This window comes from Papilio machaon, chromosome 1, assembly GCF_912999745.1.
Source record: "Papilio machaon chromosome 1, ilPapMach1.1, whole genome shotgun sequence".
In the NCBI taxonomy this organism is placed as follows: Eukaryota; Metazoa; Arthropoda; class Insecta; order Lepidoptera; family Papilionidae; genus Papilio; species Papilio machaon.
This window is the reverse complement of record NC_059986.1, coordinates 9,908,335-9,932,477: the sequence shown is the minus strand read 5'-3', so window position 1 is coordinate 9,932,477 and position 24,143 is coordinate 9,908,335. Positions and strand designations below refer to the sequence as shown.

At 33.5% G+C, this 24,143-nt stretch overlaps 3 protein-coding genes across 3 annotated transcripts; 2 read left to right on the top strand and 1 right to left on the bottom strand.

Moving 5' to 3' along the window:
* LOC106719278 (TBC1 domain family member 20) lies at positions 1-3,878 on the bottom strand. Its single transcript, XM_045678153.1, has 8 exons — positions 3,660-3,878; positions 3,371-3,499; positions 2,702-2,808; positions 2,323-2,460; positions 2,044-2,246; positions 1,596-1,812; positions 794-903; positions 1-670 (listed from the first exon to the last, which is right to left on the bottom strand). Exons 1-8 carry the CDS (start codon positions 3,808-3,810, stop codon positions 466-468), a joined length of 1,260 nt encoding a protein of 419 aa, XP_045534109.1. The 5' UTR covers positions 3,811-3,878; the 3' UTR covers positions 1-465.
* Positions 3,879-4,241: 363 nt separating this feature from the next.
* On the top strand, positions 4,242-5,115 carry LOC106719280. Its single transcript, XM_014513586.2, has one exon. It carries the CDS (start codon positions 4,286-4,288, stop codon positions 5,045-5,047), a length of 762 nt encoding a protein of 253 aa, XP_014369072.2. The 5' UTR covers positions 4,242-4,285; the 3' UTR covers positions 5,048-5,115.
* An 860-nt stretch (positions 5,116-5,975) lies between these two features.
* LOC106719248 (GATA zinc finger domain-containing protein 10) lies at positions 5,976-24,073 on the top strand. Its single transcript, XM_045677780.1, has 6 exons — positions 5,976-6,103; positions 18,147-18,264; positions 22,018-22,215; positions 22,754-22,999; positions 23,284-23,490; positions 23,746-24,073. Exons 1-6 carry the CDS (start codon positions 6,093-6,095, stop codon positions 23,890-23,892), a joined length of 927 nt encoding a protein of 308 aa, XP_045533736.1. The 5' UTR covers positions 5,976-6,092; the 3' UTR covers positions 23,893-24,073.
* The last annotated feature ends 70 nt before the right edge of the window (positions 24,074-24,143 follow it).

Genomic DNA, 24,143 nt, shown 5'->3' with positions numbered 1-24,143 from the left:
ACACATTCATACATTTCAAAAGGCAGTCTCCAAAATAAATAATACTAAAACTTCATACAGTCTACATACAGCACAGTGTTGTATGTCACATTACTATATCTAAATTGTTAGACCAATTTTAGCAGCAATTTAAGACAGCATTTTTAATAGACGTAGTGAAACTATATCTAACGCCATAATTATATTTGCAGTTTCAAAAAGAAACAATTCTATAATTTCAAACACAACTGTCATTTTGACAGCGACCTCACGTAAGATAATGACAGCTGTCAAAGTGACAGTTGCGTTCAAAAAGCGATTTAGCGCTGGTTTCGAACTCGTCTACGATAGATGCAACTACCACAAGCCGTTAAATGACGCATAACATCAGTGACGTCATCTACAAGTGAAACAAAGATGGCGGACAGTCTATAGCTGTCACAGTGACAGTTACACCGCGAATAAGAGTAGGGAGTAACCTCGGCGCTACCTGGAGAATAGGTCGGGCCTGTAGTAGGCGTAGACAGCGAGCAGTGCAGCCGCCGCCGCTAGGGCTGCGCCCCTCGCCAGGGGACTGCGTGGTAGCACGCGGCGTAGACGCGCCAACACACCGTTAGCGGCGCGGTTACGACCCGCGCGCTCCACGCGACGTTGCCGGAGACGTTCCTCGTCTATGCGGCGCTGCTCCTCTCTGTGGTATTATAAATAATTTTATAATTAAAATTTAAGATATTACTCACTAGATGGCGTAAATTACAACAAATTAAAATATTATTCCAGTTGTATTAAGCGAAGTAATCAGATGTAAACTCACTCTCTCCTCTCCAAAGCATCGACTTCAGCCTCAAGGTCGGTCGGATCGTTTTCATCGTAAAGCTTCTTAGCTGTCACCAGAATGTCTTCAAACGGCAAGTCATCTGGTAACTGAAATATATTTTATCTAACATAATATTACAAAATAACAGCGGTTCAATATCTTAAAATAATAACTATATATTGAGATATTTATATACTGTTCAGTAAAGAATTAAACATTCTGTCAAATATGTGGCATACTGGACATCAAGACATTTGCCTTTTTACTTAAATAAAATATACACGAAAAGATGTAAAAAGAAAATTGCGCGGGAAATGTTAACATGATGTAGGACATTAGATATCTTTTTAAATGTTTAGTAAATATGTATATACCATTATTTTAAGTGAATGAAACAACAAATAAAAGCATATTCGGCTGACTTGCTGTTGTTTTCAATTTATACACATACAACTGCTCAACTGAATGATACTTGAGTTTTCAGTCAAAATATTGACACAAAAAGATATCACACACTTAGTTAAATTGTATTTAAATACACTGCAATAGATAATTACGATACAAGTTTTAAAACTATATTAAGAACAGATAGATATTGTCACTTTTTGGGCAGGACCCGAGAGAGCAGTGGACGGGGCCAGTTAGGAAGTATGAAATACCTACCCTGGAGAGTAGAGTAAAGTACACGGGAAAGAACTGAGTCTTTTGAAATAGCGTCCCAAGGTCATATGCGAGCTGCGCTGTATCGACTCAAGCGAAGTTTTCAGCAGCCAATATATCTGAACACATTTACACATACCCTGGAGAGCAGACAGTGCATCATGGCCATGTCCACATCGCAGGCGTAGACCGCAGGCGCGCGGTGCAGCACCAGCGCAGCCGTCACATACACGGGGAAGAGCGGGGGCGCGCACAGGAAGTAGTCGTAGAGGCGCACCACATCCGAGTACCGGTTCAAGCTGTGCCCGAACCAAGTCAGGTACCACGGCAGTGCAAACATAGTACCCACACCAGCCCTGACCAAAAATTTAAAATAATAGCGCATTGCTATATCCAAATTTTTAATACTAGCTGTCACCTGTGACTCTGTCCGCGTGGAATTAAAAAAAAAACTTAATAAGTAGCCTTTGTGTTCTTCCAGACTATGTTCTACATTTGTGCTAAATTACATCAAGATACATTGAACCATTCTATAGATACCTTCAAACAAACATCCATTCATCTAAATATTTTAAAAAATAACATACTTGTCTAAACAATCGGCAAGCTTATCATCAGCTCTTCGTATAACAGGCAGCATGTAGTTGAGAAGATGCTGCGTTGGCTGCATGGTGGTCTGCATGAACGGCGCCAGAGGAGCTGTAGGCCCGTACGACAAACGGCACAGCAATGGAAACGACGCTTTATCACCACAGACTAGCAACAATGTTATTGCCACATCATGGTAACCCTAAAATAAATAAAAAAGCTGAATAAAGCAATATTAACATTATAATAGAAGCATTTTGTTACTATGTCTTACGTACCTGATAATACTTTAAATGTGGGTATTTGATGATTACTCGCAGTATGAGTACAGTGAGCTGGTCCTGCAGCGCCACTCTCTGTTCGTACGGAATGCCCGGGGGGAACCGTTTCAGTGAACGATTCACATCTAGTACCACCTGCAATTTTTACATTTTATTTTAAATAATTAACTTAATAATTAACTTATTTTAAAAGTGCACTAATGTAAAAATTCTACTATTTGTTAGTTTTTGTTTTATAGCATTGTTAGTCTATTTTTCTTTTTTTTTTCTAAAATTGACCCATCTGGTATAGAGTTAAATCTCTTGAGATCTCTTAATGCCACCTTTAAGCTGATATAAGGCTGGCAATGGTTATAGATATAGAATAAATACAAACTTGGTTATATTCAACATGCGTAGACAATTCATCAAGTGAAGGAGGTTCCGTCATCTCATCTCGAGTTACCCCAACAAGCAGGGGCCAGATTCTTCTTCTGTATTCATCTGTTACACAGGAAATTAATTGATATAAACCTAAACGGACATCAAAACACAACTTTTATATACTTTCAAATTACATTACTTTAGAAGTAATGTAGCTGTGTTGTGATGGCATATGCTTTAACTAATTTTTGAATACTCAAATAACATATTCTTGATAATTTTTGTTTAGGCATATAAAATTTACTTACAAAATATAGAAGTATTGTTTTTTAATATTGAAGAAGCTAGTGCTTGACCACAATCCCACCCAATGAAGTGATGATAAGGTCTAAAGATTGTACGCGCTAGCTTTGTAAATGCCTATTCACTCTACTCTTGAAGGTTCCCACATCGTACTTGGACGAAAAGCTGACACCGGCAACTTATTCCAATCCTTTGCAGTACGCACAAGGAATGATGATTTAAACAAAATATACTGTGTGATTGATTAATGATACAGTATGTAAAGAATTTGTGTTTATTCAATACTAAAAAATTATATTTTATATAGAACATAAACAAAACATGACAACTATTATGAAAATTGTAAAACCAAAGTACTTTTAGAACAAAACTGAAATACCTGCTATTAATCCTCCTTTGCTTTTTGCAAAACTTTGCCACTTTTCTATGTTCACGATATCAGGGTTTTCCAAACATATTTCCATTTCTTTTCGTTTGGCAGTCACATCTGAATCTTCGAATTCGAAATCTTAAAGAGAAACATAAAAACTGTTATATTTGCAACACTCAATTTATTACTAACAAGAAAGCAAAGGCAAGTGAACAAGACAGTAATCAGGTAATTGAAGTGGTAGGATAATATTGTTATAGGTCAATGAATCCCAAGAAACACCGATTGTTTACAATACCTTCGTCGAATTTTAGCTCGGAAGGAGTTGATATGTCATCAATATTTTTTCCATGATTCAAGTTGATGGAGATATTCTTCGTAGGCGGTGAACAGTTTCCATTTAAATTACACGTGTCGCCTATGTTTGATTCCTGATTTTTATCTTCCATTGTAGAAAATTAAAATTTATTCAAGAAAAAACATTACACCATCCTCTTCCTTATGAGAATGTGATGACATTTCGTTTTACGTTCGTTACCAAATGTCACGACCAAGGTCTTAAACCAAAACTATTAACATACGTTTTAATGTCTATTTGTTTGTTATAATTTATAGAATAACTAAGCAGTATTTTTCTTTTGCACTATTTAAATGTATCAAAACTTCACTTTATAAATTTACTTACTAATTTGTAAAGTATTAAAAATTCCGATTTATGAACGCATGTGAAATGAGAAGAAAGTTCCTTACTACGCATTATAATATTATATTCAAATGATTGGAGATTTTATTTTATTTTGTGTTGTTAAATGTTTTGAAAAAAAAAATGACAGCGTCACTGACAACCATCTGGATTATGTAAAATTTTTACAAAAGTTATTAAAAAAAAGATAAATTTCTTATGATTACCTCACCTTTATTCAAATGGATTTAAAAACTATACCGGATAACTCTAAAGTTAGACAAATTGAGGATATTATAGACATTCAAAAAGCTAACGGAAACATTAATGTTCGGCAAGTGGCTTTTAATTTATTTCCTAAAACGGATAGTACTATTTCGGCAAATTTGGCAAAGAGCTTAGATTCTGGATTATCTAAACTCAAAGCTAATATACTTAAGAAAAATAAGAAGGTAAGCCACAAGAGAAATCTAAGTCCTACACTAGATGTTGCATCTTGGCCGAGTGATTCAGACGTCACAGTACTTAGAATGAAACTATATTTGACGGGCGCTGCAAAGAAAGATGAGGGGAATATTATTCCTGGAGACGGTCTTCATCAGCCAGATAGCTCGTCTATGATAAATTTAGCAACACTTATGATGCAATCTCAATCGCCGTCAAAACAGAATTTAAGCATCGAATATCTGCTACCTATTAATTCATGGGAACAAACTATAAAATCAGAATCAAATGAGTTCATAAAGAAAAAAAGAGAACATTGCCCTCCTGAAAACTTCCAAGTTTTGAATTTACCTGCTAATCTTCACTATCCACAAAATGATTTTTGTTTAAGTGATAATAATTTAATGTATGCAAGTAATATTAAGTCTAAATTGGCAAGATTTTTACGTTTATACTTTTGTCCTTGTTGTACATGTTTATACAATTTAGAAAATATGCAAAACGAACCATCGTCGTATTTCACAAAAAAGGTAACGTTCATGGATGCCAAAAGTTTATAAGTGGTTTTTTTGTATTATTTAAATAACAAACCAACGTTAATGTTTCTAATTAAAATAAAAAAATAGTTTACACCTGTTTTATTGAAAAACTGAAGTGTATTTGAACATGCGACATTTAATAACAGAGGAAATTAGTCAATGATTCAATGTCAATTATAATTAAGACTAACAAGTGTTTTAAAAATGTATGATATAATAGTTTAAACTGCCTTCATGCTTTTAAACAATACTTGCCAAGGGCGTCAATAAATATTACGAAATTGAAATTTAATAAATAGACCTCGATTATTTCTTTCTTGAAATATAAAATTTAATATATAGTCTAGGGCACGATATAACGATAGTTCGCCTCGCAATAATTTACTTGATTCATTATAACCTAATTTTTTTTAAGTGCAATATTACAACATTGAATTAAATCGTGCCAATAAACCAGTTAATATTTTCTTTATTTGCTACTGATCTCGAATAAGTTCTTAAATCATGATAATTTCGTCAGAGAGCGCCTTGGTCACCGCATTGTTGTCGATTGAATTGCTTTATGATCACTTTCGACTTTACCGACATCCGAGAATCGATCGGTCACTTCACACTTCAGTGGCAGACGAAATTAATTTTAAACTGACAACCGTTTTACCACTTCCTTTCAAGCGCATTAACAAACTATAACTTATTGGCGAATATATTCCCTTTCATAATTTATATTTCTTAATTCTTCCAAATTAAGCCGATAAATAGGCTATACCTACAGATTTGCTTAAACCAAACTTTTGATTAAATAAGAAACAAAGTTATCAGGTATTTGTACTATTTTTGTGGAATTTGTCCAACTCGTTGTATTATTGGCAAACAGTTACATTTCTTTAGCCCCACATTGGCTTGACGTCGCGTAGCCAGCGCCTCGGCAAGTTATAAAGCGCAGAGAAAGCGCGCCGACCGCGCAGTCTCTTCCCGCTCGGCCGCCAGACTCCGGCCGTTTCGCGCGCTTTTCTGACAGTTCCTGTGTTGCTATTGCTACACTAGAAAAATAGTGAATTAATCAAAAATGAGAATAAGGTAAATATAATTATGGCTTTACGGTCTCAGATTTTTAGAGTTTTTTTATGTTCTAATTACTTTATTAATTGGAAAACTTTCTATTTCAACACTTGTAATTATATACATATGTAAATACTGATAAAATTCTGTAACATTTTTTTTAAAAGAAACTTTCAGTTTACATTTATTTAACTATCTATTTTTTATGTTTTAATAACCTGAGCATAGTCTTTAAAAAATATTTAATTTGTACTTTCTCTTTCTACAAACAATAAACTTAAATGGAATAAAAGCGGTAATCTTTTTAATTACGCTATAATAAACATGAAATGGTCATGTAGTGTATAATTATAAAATGCATACATACATTCATTATTATATTCTCTAATTAACACTAGGAAGCAAACAGATTAAAAAAAAATTCACTTTCGCTACTATTTTGACTTTCACCACGACTTTCCTTAGGCAGCAACGAAGATCCTTCAAGAAATAAACAAGGTACCAATTAATTCAGTGATTATTCCTTTAAGACCGGCAAAGGAATGCTTTTTTTTAAGTGATGATTTTATTCCCGTGTGCCGGTTTTCAATATCAGGTGACGTAGGCCCTCTGTTTCCTTACATGTACATAATGTAAAAAATGCTACTATCACAGTATGTCCTGATTTAGTTAAAAGGTTAATGTAGGACTAATTATGAATTCAAGGAATAACTAACTACCCTTTGTGGGTCTTGACTTGGTAGAGCAATTTCTTTCACCTCTGTTCGTGGCCATTCTTTTCCAGTTCACTATCCCATTTTTTGTGTCACGATTTACACCGTCTACCCATCTGAGCTTTGGTCTTCCTCGATCTCGAAGATCTTCAGGGTAGCTCGCCAAAAGGGATTTGGGCATCCTGACTTCGTTCAACCATTGCACCAAATATATATGCATTTAATAAAATCGAAGTGTCTTCAATATTACAAAAAAAACATTTTTCGAACACAAGATGTACTTGCCTTTCTTATTTCGACTATTGAAATGGGGCATCTTTTGTAAGCACTTTTTAATACGCGGATTGATGACGATTTAATCGTTGTTCTAGGGTATGCAATCAATATATTACATTACGTCTAATGTAAGTACAATAATTGCGAGTAACAAAAAGTATCGAAGCTATTCAACACGCGTATTTAATAATGCTGTGTTATACCGTAGCAAATCATCCGAAAAACGGAAACTTAATGCTTGCCGGTTACGGGTACTGAATTAATTAGCTCTATATATGAATAATTTTTGGTATAATTTATCATCTAAGCAACTGCTATTATTTGTTATTTCAAAACTTTTTCTTGCCGGTCTTACCGATTTTTAGACGGGGCTTTTTTCCTACATAAATATAAATTGCTTTAGCAATATGAAAAGGAATCCCTTCCATATTGCATATTTAGAACCTTATTACTTAGTTAGGTTGTTGTAAATAGGAGCTTACAATCTTTATGTCTGGTTTACGATGCCAGTACAGTAGGATAGTAGCGGTCAAAATCAGCGCTGGCATACAACTGGTATAATGTAGACACCAAGTGGCGCCAATGAGACCACATAGTTCATGCCAGGCCAGCGCTACTGTCCTACTGTACTGGCATAATGTAAACCAGGCATTAAATCGAGCTAGTCATTACTCAAAGGCATCCTGCCTAAAATTGTAATTTAAAACCTAAATTTATCTTGTGTTAGAATCTCGTATTTTTTAAATTACATCACCAAATCAAATAAGGATATTTATTTACTAAAAATAACAGCAAAGTTGAAAAACACTGTCCTTTAAAAGAATAATGTGGTCTGGTTTTAAATGAGATCATGGAGGCAGTTTTGGAGATCCGAATTTTTTTTTCAATTTTAAAAGAGGTTTATCAGAAATAGGATAAGTGCAATTAAATTTGTACTACCGAAACTATAAACTATAACTACATGACTACAATGAAACAAAATTAGTAAACGGCTTATGACCGAATGATTGCAGGTTTTCTTGGCTCTTTGCCAAATAAAATAAAATAGAAAGTATAAATAATTAAAAGAGTTCTAGTAACTCTATATTTAGGTTGTAGCCAAAATATTTAAGAATACAATGTCTTCTTCTACTTCCATTTTTATTTAAATAAACATAAACCTAAATAAATTTCGTATTCTGACAGGTAAAGCATATAAAAATGTAGCAATAACCAAAAAATGTTTTTAAACAGGTACATAAATATTGGTTAAACAAAAGAATAAAAAAAAACTATGATCAGATAAATAAAAGTTGACATTTGGACCAGCCATAAATTATGATATCCTTACGGTTACCTGCGTCTTAAAACTTTTTTTTTTTTTGATTATTTATGGCACATATTTGCAACTAGCCAGATCCTTGTCACATGTTAGATATGTATCTGAATTGCGTTCATATAAATTAATGTAATAAAATACATATTGAAGATTTACCGGAATATTCTTCAATTAAATAGATATCAAAAACTTATGAATTTAGATAAATAAGTAACATGTACAGATTATGCTGAAGAGATGAAGCTATTCTCCTTTGATGACAGTAACACCTAAACTTACTGCCACACTCAGAAACAAAAAGGAAAATTAATGCTAAAGGGTTCTCTTACTCTGAGTGAGAGTAACACACTAAAAACACTAGCAAATCGCCCAACTATCATAGTCGATTACCGAAGCTTAGAATGTATTGCGTAAAACTTAATGAATTCACGTGTTACATCGAGTAAGTCTCGTTATGGTAGGCCATGTTTAACCGAGCTCGTCTTTTGTCTGTCTACATCTATAGCTTTGTTTAATACGCGTAATAATCTTTTTTTTTTAAATGATGTTTGTTGAATTTAGAACAATGTTTATTATCTATTTTGTAACACAGTGAGAGGTAAGCTTCTTGGGATAATTATAATATATTTTTGTTTATCACCTTAGACTAGCATGTCTGATACAATCTCATCTTGAATTGGAGTGTGTGAATGTACATTTTATTAATTACTAGCTGTCGCCTGCGACTCCGTTCACGCGGGTTAAAAAAAAACTTAAATACCTCATGTGTTCTTCTAGTCTATGTTCTATATCTGCGCCAAATTTCAACAAGATCCGTTGAGCCGTTCCTGAGATACATTCAAAGAAACATCCATCCATCTAATATTCGTATTTATAATATTAGTAAGAAATACGATTTCATAATAAATACCATTTTAAAACATTTTTTTTTCATTATCGTTTACTTGATATATTAACTAATACAAGTTAATAATAGACCACATCCTTCATAAAACAAAAACAAATCGATTAAACACTATTCGACACACAAACTCGCACAATTAAGCGTCGTCAGTTTTAATGTTAGAAGTTTTTTTTTATTAAAAAAAATTACACAGTTAAAAATAATAAAATAGTGTTATTATTCTTCTTGTTAAAATTATGTGCTGGTAATTGATATTATGGAAGGCGGATCTATGTTCTTAAAAATACTTAACCGTCATACATTACGAGTACAATTTCCTTATAGTCGTGTTATTTGGTACCTTTCCAATGTTGCGCAATGAGCGCACGTGTTTAAAATTCGTAATGAGAATAAATTCGGAAACATTTACAATATTCTACAAGACAACGAACACCGATGTGCTATGCTATGCAATTATTTTATAATTTTAAAAATGTAAACCCAGCCTAAAATCCTAGTTTTCTTTCAAATAATCTTTATAAAGACACTGAGCTTCTTTTAGCTGTAGAAGTCTTACTTAAGGCTTCATAATCTTTGCAGTTAAATCGAAGATAAACATTAAATTATCGTAACGCTATTAAAAGCTCCTTTTTCTCTTGTATACGACACTTTCTAGCGACCGAGCGACGACCTCACCTTCGGAAGTTTGACCTCGGATCTCACTGATTTTTTTAACCGACTTCAAAAAGAAGGAGGTTATCAATTCCACTGTATTTTTTTTATTTTAATCGAAAGGAAGTGCTTGCAGATGGGTCCCATTTTTTTTTATTGTTTTTTAAATAACTAGTGTGTCAATATTTTACTCTTATTCTACAACAGTAGAAACATCTGTTCAAGATTTTTTTTATTACCATAATAATTATATTGGAGCTAGCAACCAGTACTTAAGCATACCTACATTGCTCTTGTAAGATATTTGATATTAATAAAACTAAACTATTTGTATTACATTTTTATTAATACTCTATGATACAGATAAATGTAGAGCATGTTTTCGTACGTTATACACAATTAAAATTTTATAATCTGGTAATATTTAATATATTTTTATCATGTTATTATCATTTTCAGCCAGTAATAAATACACGGAATTTTATTTAACCGATCTTATAACAAATGGGTTCTAGATCTGTGAGAAACTTAGAAATCAACCCATTAAATTGTAGCCAATTGCTGTCTATTTTCATATATTTAACTGATAACTTGAATTATTTTATTGATCCATTACAAAGGCAAGTATTCATAGTAATCGTGAATATTTATTCTAATATTCTATGCTGTCTCGTGGATTATAACTTAATGTATTTACTACTTGTATAAAAACAATCATTAGCTTCATTTAAATTAGAAAATAAATGTAATCATAGTGTTAGAAATCTTGTCATTATTCGAAACATGTTTGAGGTTAGAATTTCTATCAATATGAATTCAAACAGTAAATGTCTAGGCATTTCTTCGTGAGAGAGTGTAGGTACATTACTGCTAGTGTTTTCTCATAGTGAGGTTATATTACGTAAATTCTAAGATGCGGATAGAACCCGTTTTACGTATTTGCTACTGTGCTTATATGTAGAACCGAACCTTGTTCATCATATCCTTATGGATTTCGAACATACGTGTACGGCGGTTAATTACTAAATCAAAGCGAAACTAGTGTTCATGTTGTACAGAATGCGCGGAAAAACCTGTACAAAGGAAGACTACAGATCCTTAGCCGAAATTATGTAGATTTCATTGAAATTACCTCTTTATGATTTACCTTCTGTCAAAAGAAAGTGTAATGCAAATTAACTGTCTTAGTCGAGGATTGCATGCTCATATCAACATTTACATTACATGCGCGTATCGTTGCAATTATTAACAAATTGGAACAAAATTACTGAACAGTAATTATGGAAAATGTAGTGTAATAAAATGCATTTAAAATGTTGTATTAAAAACAAATGACAGGAAATCTCAAAAATTAAAATAGACTCTACTTTAATAGGTAATGATTTGCAATTATTTACCAATAAAGAGATTTTAAAACCTTTTATCGTAAGACATCTTAAACGCTGTGCAACCAATCTTCTGCGACAATTGCGCAAGCTAATCTACACAATAGATTCAATGGCACTACAATTTGAGTGCGCGTGTGAATCAAATTCACAATAATGTGATCAATTCACAGGGATCATTGCCCAATGCGTTCGCGCGCATCTTTTACATGACAGCTGTCAAGGCGGCCATCTTTACAAATAAGGGCAGTGACGAAGTGAGAACAATAGTTGAAAAGTGTAGGTTAAGTAACAAAGCGTTAGTCAACTTGATACTATTTGATAAAGCCTGACCTTGCTTCGTTGAATTATCCGATTAGTTAATAGATTTAAAATACACGGCAAAGCTACATTGAACACTTTTTACTAACTAGATCGATTCTAAAGATCTTTAGTCACGGACTTTCGATTGTTTGAACTGGATTGTAAAAAAAAAACATGGCGATTGTTGTAACGAGAGTGAAACAAAACTATGTCTTTAACACATCGCAAAACAGTTTCAAAAATTATGAGAAGTAATTTGTTTTATAATGTAACTTAGTAAATAAATAAGGAGTATAAATAATACTTACTTATAAATATAAACCTCATTAACGTACGAGAAGGGCTAGCATCTAGGCCTATTATATTACAATAGTTGTACTTCAGCTTACAAGGGACCGTCAATTTTTGATACTTTATCATCAAAGAATAAAATCGTTCGTACCATAACCGATAATATTGCAAGATTAATAGTACTATTGTAATAGAACGTAAGCACGTCGCATCGTGCAAAAGTAGATGCAAATCATAATCGCTGCCGACTGTGTTGCAATGAGATGGGAAAATGCACAAAGTACGAGTAAGTACTACTATATATTACGCACAATACAAATAGACAATACATTCAATGCGTCCTAAATACGATTGAGCATTGTGATTAATAGTGTCTTTTACTTATTAAAGAAAAACAAGCGTATGTCAAAAATTATGAGTATGAACAAAAAATAATTTAGATTTTTAAAATCCTCACCGAGGTAAAAAAATTTTGGACCAAATTTTGCGGAAACTTTGATAAAAGATTTTAATTTTAAAAATAAATTTGTCTGTTGTCAAAAGTAAAAAATAATACATTTTATAATTTGCTAAAAAAAGAAATGGTTCTAATTCCAAAACTAGAACTGGGAGGAAGTTTTTTTTAACTTTATTTACCTCATTTGGCTAGATAATTTATGATATAGATAATTTATGATATAACTTGATATAGTTCAATATAAGTTGTGGAATCAAACCTTAACAGAGTTTGCAGCAGAAATTGTTAGAAAGGTTTTCTAGAATATTCTATAAACAAATCGTGTCAATAATGAATAAAGACTGACAGAAATAGATTCAATAGTCATAATCATTCCTAATCTATGGAGATTCTCACTAGAGGTGTTACACAACATCCTAAAGTGAAATCTCTACAGATAATTCGCATCAGCACGCGATAATTTGTATTTGGGAAGAACGTAACACCGGATGACTATTGCTATTGAAACAATTACGATACATTTTCTACGATTTATTATCTATGATCAGTCATAATCAAATCGGAACAATTAGGTGTTTAAAATTGTTCCAATATTAATCACTATGATTAATTATTGTTAATCTGTCTTGAATAAATCATTCAATGAAAAAAAAAATGACTAGATCACAACAAAAATTTCTTTTATATACTGAAATGAAAAGTAAAACCTGAAACAGACCTGTTTTAACACTATTTCGTTTTATAAAAATAAAAGTGGAATACGGTTCTTACAGTAAAGGAAAACGTGATGCAACCTGCACATATCTGAGAAGAAATTCGATGATATGTGTGAAGTCAACCAACCCGCACTTGGCCAGCGTGGTTGACTATGGCCTAGTCACCCCTAACTTGGGGTAGGCTCCGAGCCCCTCGGTGGGGACTTATATTGAGCTGATGATGATGATCACAGTTCAGTTTTATTTGAATTATTTGTTCTTCCAGACTATGATCTATACATCTAAGCCAAGTTTCATCGAGATCCGTTGAGCTGTTCTTCAAATGCTATCAAACATCCATTCATCCAAATATTCGTATTTGTAATATTAGTAAGATTTAAAAACCATGTCAATATCAAGTTTTTTGAAATTATTCACTAAATTATTCTTAAAATTTATAAATAACAACATTCAAGCTAAGGTAATACCTAAAAACAATGTAAAAACAATACACTTTGACCATCAAAAAGGTGTTAATAGACCAGCTATTGCTTAAACTGACTTGATACTCGTATTTGCAAGGCTCGTTGAAAATTTAGCAGCAAACTTGCAAAAACAATATTTGTTTTTTGTCATGTTCTATATAAAAGTTATTGCATAAACTTATTAATACACAGTTAAGGATACAAATAAATAAAAAAACGAGAGCGAATCATTCGCCTTTTTAGTAATGATACGAGAATTAAGCTTAAAAGATCAATACCATACCTGTTACTGTATAATTTAAGTATACAAACACGTTTTCGTATTTGTAAAGAAAGCAATTAGAGATAAATGGCGTGACGTTTCGACAATATCAATTAATCAGAAAGAACTTGACCCCGAAGCGTCGCGTGACAACATAACGCGTGGAACGGAACGCAATCCGCTTGGCGCCAAATCCGAAACAAAACAATAACGTTCGTTATACAAATTGCGGTTAATGGTCACGATTCAATTGTATGACACATGTTATATGCGTTGTAGGAGTTACCTCTGGTTTCTGAGACAAAAATCTATGTTAAAAATATATTGACCTCCCTGTCATTTATCTATATATATAAAAGAAAGTCGTGTTAGTTACACTATTTATAACTCAAGAACGGCTGAATCGATTTGACTGAAAATTGGTGGGCAGGTAGCTTAGAACCAGGAAACGGACATAGGATAATTTTTACCCCGTTTTCTATTTTTTATCCCGCGCGGACGGAGTCGCGGGTAAAAGCTAGTCTTTGATAAAACAGAGATAGCTATTTATTTTAAACGGGGATTTTGGTCTCAGAAACCTACTATTTATGTCTCAATGTATCTTACTACTACTATACTATATAGGTATTTTTGTACTTTTAATTGTTCGATTTATGGAAACACTAGTTGTTGCCTGCGACTCCGTCCGCACGGAATTATAAAAACATATCAAGTAGCCTATATGTTCGACACTATGATCTACATCTATGCCAAATTTCATCGAGATACCTTCAAACAAACATCCATCCATCTATCTAAACATTCGCATTTATAATATTAGTAAGATTGTTTTAAATTGGGTTTGAATCTAAATAACAACGCGTACTTCGAAATCGAATCTACGACGGATTTAATTATCATATGATTCTTCGCATTTAATACGAACATTAATTAAGTTAGCAGTTGTTAATTAGATAAATGTAATTAATCAGCTTAATTTTGTAACCAAGCAATTAGTGATCAGCAGAACATCGATTAGATACAGTGGGAATTCTTTCACACCTGACTGAAGATTATTAATGTTGTTTCCACAACCGCAGAGAACTGGAAAAATTATTGTACAAAATTACAGAAATATTACAAAATATTGTATTTAACACGAATTGATATTAGCCAAACGTTAACCGGTAGCTGTCACGGCCCAGATATACAGTTGATTTTTTTTATCTGTTCATTTTGCAGCGCGGAGTTGGCGCCATAGACACGCTAGATATTTTACGTCTCGATGATTCTCAGAGAGAGTGCGCCATAAAGTTTATTTTAAAACATTATTCATATTATTTATAATTTAAAACTATGTAAATTGATAAATCTAATAAGAAGGCTTAGATCATATTGCTGTGCGAGTATTATTTGAAAACTTATCTAATAAAGCTTTAGAAGTCATATGTTGCAACGGTCAATAGAAATTTGTAGTAAGAAGACTGCCATTTTGTTAATACATAAAGCATTATTTATTGGACCATCATTCATCAACTTGCGACGTAATAAAGTCACATTTAAAAACCGGATTCGAAACTTAAAAACTTTACCTAGAGATATAAAAATATGGCTACATCATAATTTATGGCACCGACATATTATGCAACGATATTTTCTCTTCACACATACGCAACGCGAAAAATATTAAATGTCCCCCGGCTACTTGCATAATAATTAAAAGCTCGTTAAATAATAATTTTTAAACTTGCTTAACCACGTGTTCATACTATGCAACCCTAAACTAGGTTACTAGTATTAAAAAGTGGATTACAACTTTTAGGTTTATACACATTGTTTGATATAGACCTTCCCCAATGCCTTCCACAGTACGCGACCCTCAATAAGCTATCGTTGTCTTTAAATTAAGGTGTCGTATGAAGTCTTAAAATATACTTCGTAAGTCATTTTATAATGTCTGTTACATTTTTTTAAATCGTTAAAAAGATCGTTTAATAAATTATAAGGATTAAGAAAAGGTTAAAGTCTGCTACAGGCTAATTCATTGCTGGTTTTGGGTGAGGCTTAAGTTTATTTACGGACAGTTAATGGTGGAATGTTGAAATAAATAACTAACATACTAACTTATAAACATGTTTTATCAAAAAAATACCAAGTGTGATACCACTTATTAAAGTTTGCTTGATATAACTTATGGTATATCAAAATACGCACCTCATTTCAATGTGTTATTTTGAACTGGACAGTTCAATTGTATAACAATTAGAAACGGAAACATCAATAGACGGATTCAATGTTGCCCAAAATGAAACACGTAACATCCCGTCACATTGTTCAAAACGTTACACATTTGTGTTACATATTCGTGATGTAACATATTATCTGTGCACTTAATTAAGTAGTGCTTGTTTGCCGGCCATAAGTTGGCTTCGCCTTACAAACTTACGATATTGTAACCTGTCTGCTGCGACCCACATCTGAGCGCACCTGACGTGACACACCCAATATCGGCTTCCTTATGCGATTACATTTCCATCTTCGATTACTAAAAAAAAATATTATAAATCTTTCTTACGCAGTGGTGTTCATTTCAATGTTGTGAAACAATATTACAATTACGAAAGGTTTGTTTGTTTGTTTGCCATGAATAGGTCCCGAAACTACTGAACTGATTTGAAACTTTCACAGTTGGGAAGCTACACTGTCCCCGGGTGACATAGGCTATATTTTTTGTAGATTATCTTTACGGGGACGAAGTCGCGGGCAACTGCTAGTTGTATAATAAAGTAATAGTTTGTCATTTAGCCTAAACGTCTGCACCGATTTTGACGAGAGATATGTGTCATCCAATTCACAATATTCCAAGGAGTGCCATCGACAAGTTTAATAATTTTTGAAGCATTGTTGTTGTTACAGATGTTATAGAGTAAAGTTTTAACGTTAAAAATGAAATTAAAAAAAAATATTAAGTCTAATAATTTTTAAAATATAGCTTTATGTAAAGTCTATATGTGTCTGTCCAGAATATTTTTGCTGTCACATGTGAAAAAGCGTACCGTCCACTCCCTGCACGAATAAGCGCATACAGCTAAGAACGAGTTCTTCACTCGTCAAATTAAATCGATTGCAACTGCATTTGTTACGTAACCGCCCAACACGTGAGGTGCAAGGAAAGCTTTATTTTTGAGAAATTGCCAACATTATGTAACCTATTGAACGTATTGATGGCTACAGTAAGTAGTTTTAAAATTCTGTTGACAAAGCGCAATCGTATTTATAAGTAAAAAATAAAGGAGTATTTAAGAGCTAACAAGGGATCAGTAAATTGTCTTTTGGCTGTAGTAAGAAATTGGAAACCAAAATACTATGGTATTAGTTTTTTGTAAAAACTTTTAATGTATATGTACTAAATTCACACAAACTGACTAATGTGAGTATATATGTTGGAATTATAATATCTAGAACGTACGGCACGAACTTTTGTGTGGAATCTGTATGTAATTGCGAACATTCCAGAGATCGAAATAACGTGTCATAACTTTAGCAGTAGACGTATTAGATGTTACAAAGGTATTTTGACAGATTGATTATGTGCACTCGGTAAGACCGTCTCTATTATTATGTTGGATGTATATAAGTGTATGTAGGTAATATGTTCCGTATGGTTACTTAAATGTAATTTATTTAATATTGAAGCTTTGTTAGTTAACACATAAAGTGGATTCGAACGTATTCGTTATCTTTTCTACAACATATATTTATATTAATATTATAAAATAGCTTTTACCCGCGACTCCGTCCGCGCGGAATAAAAAATAAAAACGGGGTAAAAATCCTATGTCCGTTTCCTGATTCTAAGCTACCTGCCCACCAATTTTCAGTCAAATCCATTCAGCCGTTCTTGAGTTATAAATATTGTAACTAACACGACTTTCTTTTATATATATAGATAACTAGCTTTTACCCGCGACTCCGTCCGCGCGGAATAAAAAATAGAAAACGGGGTAAAAATTATCCTATGTCCGTTTCCTGGTTCTAAGCTACCTGCCCACCAATTTTCAGTCAAATCGATTCAGCCGTTCTTGAGTTATAAATAGTGTAACTAACACGACTTTCTTTTACATATATAGATTGTGACAAATTTATTCACCTATTTACCTACTTGCAAAGAAAAGGTCACTTAAATGACCATTTTGAACCTATAAATTTAACATAAATTACAGTCAGTTCTTTGAACCTAGGATATTTACTAACCTAGTCCTCAGTCACGCAATCAACTGTTTGCAGCTTGGATCTTCGTATATTGTGAGGGTTATTCCAATATTATATTTTGTTGTTACAGATGGTGTATAATGTTGGGCGCGGTGTTGGCGCTGGCCGCGGCTGCCTCCGAGGAGAGCGAGGACGGCGTGCCTGACGCAGGAGTCGATGGTGACGAGGAATTAGCGCTAAATGAAGAGGTGAACTACTTATCTTTATTTTTACACCCAATAAAACCTCTTTAGTGTTTATTAAATTAAGGGCCTCTTGATAGAAAATAATGATAAATCTTTACACTAAGTGGGAACATCGAGGATTATCTGCAACCTTTTAACTTGTTGCTGGAGAGCACTCAATGGCAATTGGTAGCAGTTACTTCACTATATTAGCGAATTCAGGTGTCCAGTTGCTAGTCTGCCAACAAAACAAGGATACTTTTGATATGCATATCACAAATACGCTGTAATCTTTCTTTTAATATATTCTTAAGAGAGATAGTCATTTCAAATATGAAAAAGAAGTAAGGTTTTAACGAAAAAATATAGTTTTGTACAGTGTGCAAACAATATTCTAAGTAATAGCCTCAGTACACATAATAATATGTTGTTCAGTGCAGATATTTGAAAGATCCATTCACTTTCTCCTCGTAGCTGTTAATCTAAAATCTATTAAACGATACGCGTAAGATTGAACCAATCGAAAGTGATTCCGAACGAGCGCACGTCCGTTTAACTCTACCATCGAATACTAATTTATCTCTATACAAACTTGTTCTCAATGTTTTGTATTCGAATCTAATTTATATCTGATTATAATTAATTAAATTTAAATTACGAAAGATTACTGTCTATTTAGACTTTAAATGCATATTACTTATCTATATCTATATATATAAAAGAAAGTCGTGTTAGTTACACTATTTATATCTCAAGAACGGCTAAATCGATTTGACTGAAAATTGGTGGGCAGGTAGCTTAGAACCAGGAAAAGGACATAGGATAATTTTTACCCCGTTTTCTATTTTTTTATTCCGCGCGGACGGAGTCGCGGGTAAAAGCTAGTTTATATATATAAAAGAAAGTCGTGTTAGTTACACTATTTATATCTCAAGAACGGCTGAATCGATTTGACTGAAAATTGGTGGGCAGGTAGCTTAGAACCAGGAAAAGGACATAGGATAATTTTTACCCCGTTTTCTATTTTTTTATTCCGCGCGGACGGAGTCGCGGGTAAAAGCTAGTTTATATATATAAAAGAAAGTCGTGTTAGTTACACTATTTATATCTCAAGAACGGCTGAATCGATTTGACTGAAAATTGGTGGGCAGGTAGCCTAGAACCAGGAAACGGACATAGGATAATTTTTACCTTGTTTTCTATTTTTTATTCCGCGCGGACGGAGTCGCGGGTAAAAGCTAGTAGGTTATATTATTTATAGCGATAAGACCGCCTTTTGTGAAAATCCTGTTGTACTTTCTTTTTTTGTAACTCCATGATAGTGCACAATAATGTATATTTGTATTTGTAAATTTACCGCATCTAATCACGCACCTGTAAAAGACATCAACGCATCTTAACCTATGCTAAGTTGAAACTTCTTTCTGTATTATGAAATTTATTACTTTACTTAAGTAACCCTAAAGGTTATACACTAGAGCATTTTCTTAAGCATTTCTATGTAATGTAACGTTTTAACTAATGATATGATACAGGTAAAAGCATAGTTTACAAAGCACGTCTGGTTGGTGAAAGGTTGATACACAACAACGTATAATAGAGCGGCTCGTTGTTTTTTACAAGTAAATTCTCTAGTCTACATCCACCTTTACAGTAGAAATTCATTAATTACATTCCAAAATTTTGCAATAAATTTAAAAAAAATGTTATGTAATTCCTTCAATAGAAGGTTAATTGTTAAGTAAATACATTTGCAAGTTTACATGTTTACAGTAACTTTAGAGATGTCCATTAGCATTGTGCAAGTCAACCATGTAAATGTTAGAAGGAAAAATTTATCTTAAGTGTGCGTAAGTAAAATCAACAAGACAGAGAAGGATTCAAAAGTTTAACTGTTACAATCTGTCTTGAGTCCAGACTGTCAGAATTACTACCACAGAGTCAGTTTACCTATCTTACTAATATTTTAAATGGATAGATGGATGTTGGATAGATGGCATAGATGTAGAACATAGTCTGGAAGAACACATAGGCTACTAATGAAGTTTTTTTTTAATCCGCGCGGTCGGGGTCGCGACCGACCGGTGGTGGATATATGAAATTGCTTAGTGTAGATTTAAACTAAATGGCCCCATTTAGTGAGTACTTAACTTGACTCTTATTTTAGCAGTTACTGGCATAAATAAGCACGGCCAGTGCTGCTGTATATTTAATATGTAAGACATCTTAATCGTTAATTGAAATTATTTAAGCTTTTTAAAAACGGCTACACTCCCGTAAAGTTTGCCCTATATCTGCAACCCATAAGTTTTTTTTATGTTAAATATATCTACTGTATTAATTATTATTATTTAACGTGGAAATATTGCATTTGATACTTGAGAATGTATTATATATTTCAACTAAAATTAATTCGTCGTCACTCAAGCGTGTCCGCGACCGAACAGTTATTTTCTAACCGTGTCAAAAAAAACCGAAAGCAATTATATTTATGTCACTTTCTAAACTGAATCTATAGTAAACATATTAAAGTTCCGCGGAGCGTCAAATTGTCGCAAAAAACAAGTGCAACAAAAGAAATGCACCGCCTTTCCACTTTCACTGGCACCCGCTCGGCCGACGACCGCGAAGAAGCGGCAATGACACCGAAACTAGCTCAATATTATAATTAACCACTCTAAAATTACTTGAATTAAAATACAATTTTAACGGACCTAGTCTTCATTCAGTTACATAGTTCTAAAGTATATCAGATAATTAAAAGAACTGTCCATTAAGTGTCTGAACAGACCCTCTAGCAGTTATACACAATTTGTAAATGCAATCTTCTGTAATCCAAAATATTCGACCGCTTATTTTTTAAACTTAAAGAGTAATTAGTACTAATCTATCTTATTAAAGTACTTTTGATTTTATTTCTTAAAAAATTTACAAAAATGATAAAAAACCGGGTAAGTAAAAAGTTGCAGGCCTACATTTTTCTAATGTTGCAAATACAAATGAGGTAACATTATGTCTTACAATGAAATGAGATTCTGACAAGAACATTGAATAACATTGTAACGCACGAACGCACTTTGCGGTTTTTTTAACTTGTTAAACGTATTCACAATGAAAAGACTGTTACGGATATCGGAAATTAGTTTTATCTATTACCGAGATGTTAGAAAACACATTAAAAAATTTATAGATAAAAATAATAAATCAGATCAACTTAATTTATCGTCGTGTAGAAGAAAATTGTTGCTTTTAATTTCATGGAATCTATATATTTTGTAATGCCTATAGGTTGAAATGTGGTACCAATGAACCAATTTTTACCTTCCTTTGTCTTTTGAAAGTCAAACTTAAGACCTTTTAACACAATCATTTTGCGTATTAAAATGGGTTATAAAATATATTTGTCATGTGTCATACATATGCGCGTTTGCATGTTGCACTTAATAACAATAAGGGGACTTGAATGGGCCCACACTCACGCCCACAAGCCTGTTTACTTCGCAGTCATTCCTTCAAGGTGAAATGTAATTAGGCAATCAAAGACTGAGCGCTATCGTGACTCTCAATATAATATCTAAGTTATATCAATGCATTGTTGTAATTTTAATCCTAATCGAAAGCTTTATTTAACGGTCTATAGACCAATATATTGTAAGACAAGGTTACGGATTACATTATTGCCAACATATAATTTAAAAACGGTTCAAAGTCTTAACCATTCAACTCATTCTTTATTATTAGACATTAAGATTTTTAAAATTAATCTTTATTTTTTAGGAAACAAGAAACCTACGTCCGCGAGCGTACACTCCGGCGGCTTTCTCCAACGCTCTACCGAGCGGGTTCCGACCAACGCCATCACTGGCCGAGCTGGCGGGCTACCAGCAGCGTCCGCAAGAGCAGCAGGAGTACGTCGTCGTACCCACCCGCCAGTACGAGGATCAAAGGCCACAGCAAAGAGCGCCGCATAGAAAGGTACGTAATTGATTGATTAATCAATTGATTTGAAGAGTTATTTTCAAGCAAGTTTTATTCAAATACTATAAAAGTAGCAGAATAACAAATAAATTAGTCAACTTTCACTGATAATGAGCAAGCGGTAGTCGGAAGAAATTGTGAATAGCTGTGGAAATTGTTAATAGATGTTTTATGCATGCGTTTAATAAAGAGTTGTGAACAATAATATAGCCTCACGATCCGTTCACATGAACTCGCATTAACACGCGACTCTGATAGATTTCTTGCTGATTTACGTATACAAATGTAACTTAGAAATAAAACCTTTTGATACTATTGTTCAATCTGATGCAAAACAACTTTAAATTCTTTGAAGTAAATTTTTAATGCAAGTGAATTTTTACTATAATAAAAAAACCCAAAATGGTTAACATTAAGAAACTTCTTAACTGTCTTGTTTTCTATGTTTAGTTATTTAAAATAATAACAGAAAACAGTTTATTATCTATTTTTATAAATATAGAAATAAAATATCAAAGATCTATTTAAATTCCAGCAACAAGACCAACGTCCAGCTAAATTCCAGCAGCAACAGATCCAGGAAACATTAGAAGAGGAGGAAGAAGAAGAGAAGGAGGAACCTGATCGTCTGTCGCAGCTGCTGCAACAGTCCAAGTTCAACTGCGTCAGCAAACAGACCGGCTACTACGCGGACGAGGAGCTAAACTGCGAGGTCTTCCATTACTGCCAGGATAATGTCAAGCACTCCTGGATCTGTCCTGAGGGATTCAGCTTCCACCAGGTTAGCGTTTATGCTAATATATTTACAATTACGTCTTATTAGGTAGTATAATAAGGTTGCTAGGAAGGATCGTAAAAGAATAATGAATCAATTTTGTGAAACAAGCCACACATAGGTTTGAAAACAAACACTTAATTCCTACAGACTGTATCTCTATGAGGTGCTGAAGAAGGTAACGAAGTGGGTGGTACCATTTATAAATTCCCATAAAAAATTGCAGATAAAATTCGTAAAATTGATTACTTTTGTGTTGTAATACAATACATCATTAAAATTCTATCCAGGTGCACCTGATCTGTATGCCATCGACTCAGGAGAACATCTGCCAGAGATCATCAAAGTACCACTTCGTGAACGATTACCTGTACCGGCCGATCAACCAGGAGGAGGTGCAGCGCAAGCCCAACGTCTCCCTCAAGTACTCCGACCGCTTCTACCCCTCGGAGGTCTACAGGGACGACAGATACGAACAGGAAGAAGAAGAAGAAGAGGTTAGCATAAAAGTACCATAAAAATATTCATTTTCAGCTATTTGTAAGAAGACAATTATGAACCACACAAACTTGATACTTGGAACTTTTAATTGGTAAAGATTGAGACTGATATTGTACAAGGGATTTTCATTTTTACATATTCATATACGGAACAAGGGAATATCATCACATCATATTTAAAGACCTCTCTGTCCTTGTTATTAACCTTAATATTAACTGTATTGAGGCTTATTTCTATGGTTAATTTGTCAGGAGGAGCAGGCCAGGCGCACGGTGGCGCCGCAGCCGACGCGTGCTGTGCCGCGCCCGCAGCAGCCGCAAGTGTTCCGCGCGCCCGAGGAGGTCAACATACCTCTCGTGCAGAGACGCCCACAGCGCCCTTACGAATTTGACTTCTAAACTTAACATCTAACAAGTTATTGAGTGAAACTGGTCACTTATTACCAGAAATATAAACGCCTGATTAAATAAAATAGCACGATCAATCAATCAAGAAGAATTAAAATTTTGCTATATTGAATATGATTGCTCAGTTTCCACATTTTATAATTTTTATAATCTGCCGTTTGACGAAAACATGGCGGCGACCAACTGTCATCGTAACCGGTGCTATTTAATAATTGATTAAATTTAACACAGAGTTAATTACT

Bases quoted from the DNA above. Each gene is read 5' to 3' on its own strand.
- LOC106719280 (XM_014513586.2), top strand. From the start codon at position 4,286: ATGGATTTAAAAACTATACCGGATAACTCTAAAGTTAGACAAATTGAG.
- LOC106719248 (XM_045677780.1), top strand. The intron at 22,216-22,753 runs GTACGTAATTGA...TTTAAATTCCAG, and splicing joins AAAGAGCGCCGCATAGAAAG to CAACAAGACCAACGTCCAGC. The intron at 23,491-23,745 runs GTTAGCATAAAA...TTAATTTGTCAG, and splicing joins AGGAAGAAGAAGAAGAAGAG to GAGGAGCAGGCCAGGCGCAC.
- LOC106719278 (XM_045678153.1), bottom strand. From the start codon at position 3,810: ATGGAAGATAAAAATCAGGAATCAAACATAGGCGACACGTGTAATTTA. The intron at 2,809-3,370 runs GTATTTCAGTTT...CCTGTGTAACAG, and splicing joins CAAAGGAGGATTAATAGCAG to ATGAATACAGAAGAAGAATC. The intron at 1,813-2,043 runs GTATGTTATTTT...ATTTTTGGTCAG, and splicing joins CTTGCCGATTGTTTAGACAA to GGCTGGTGTGGGTACTATGT.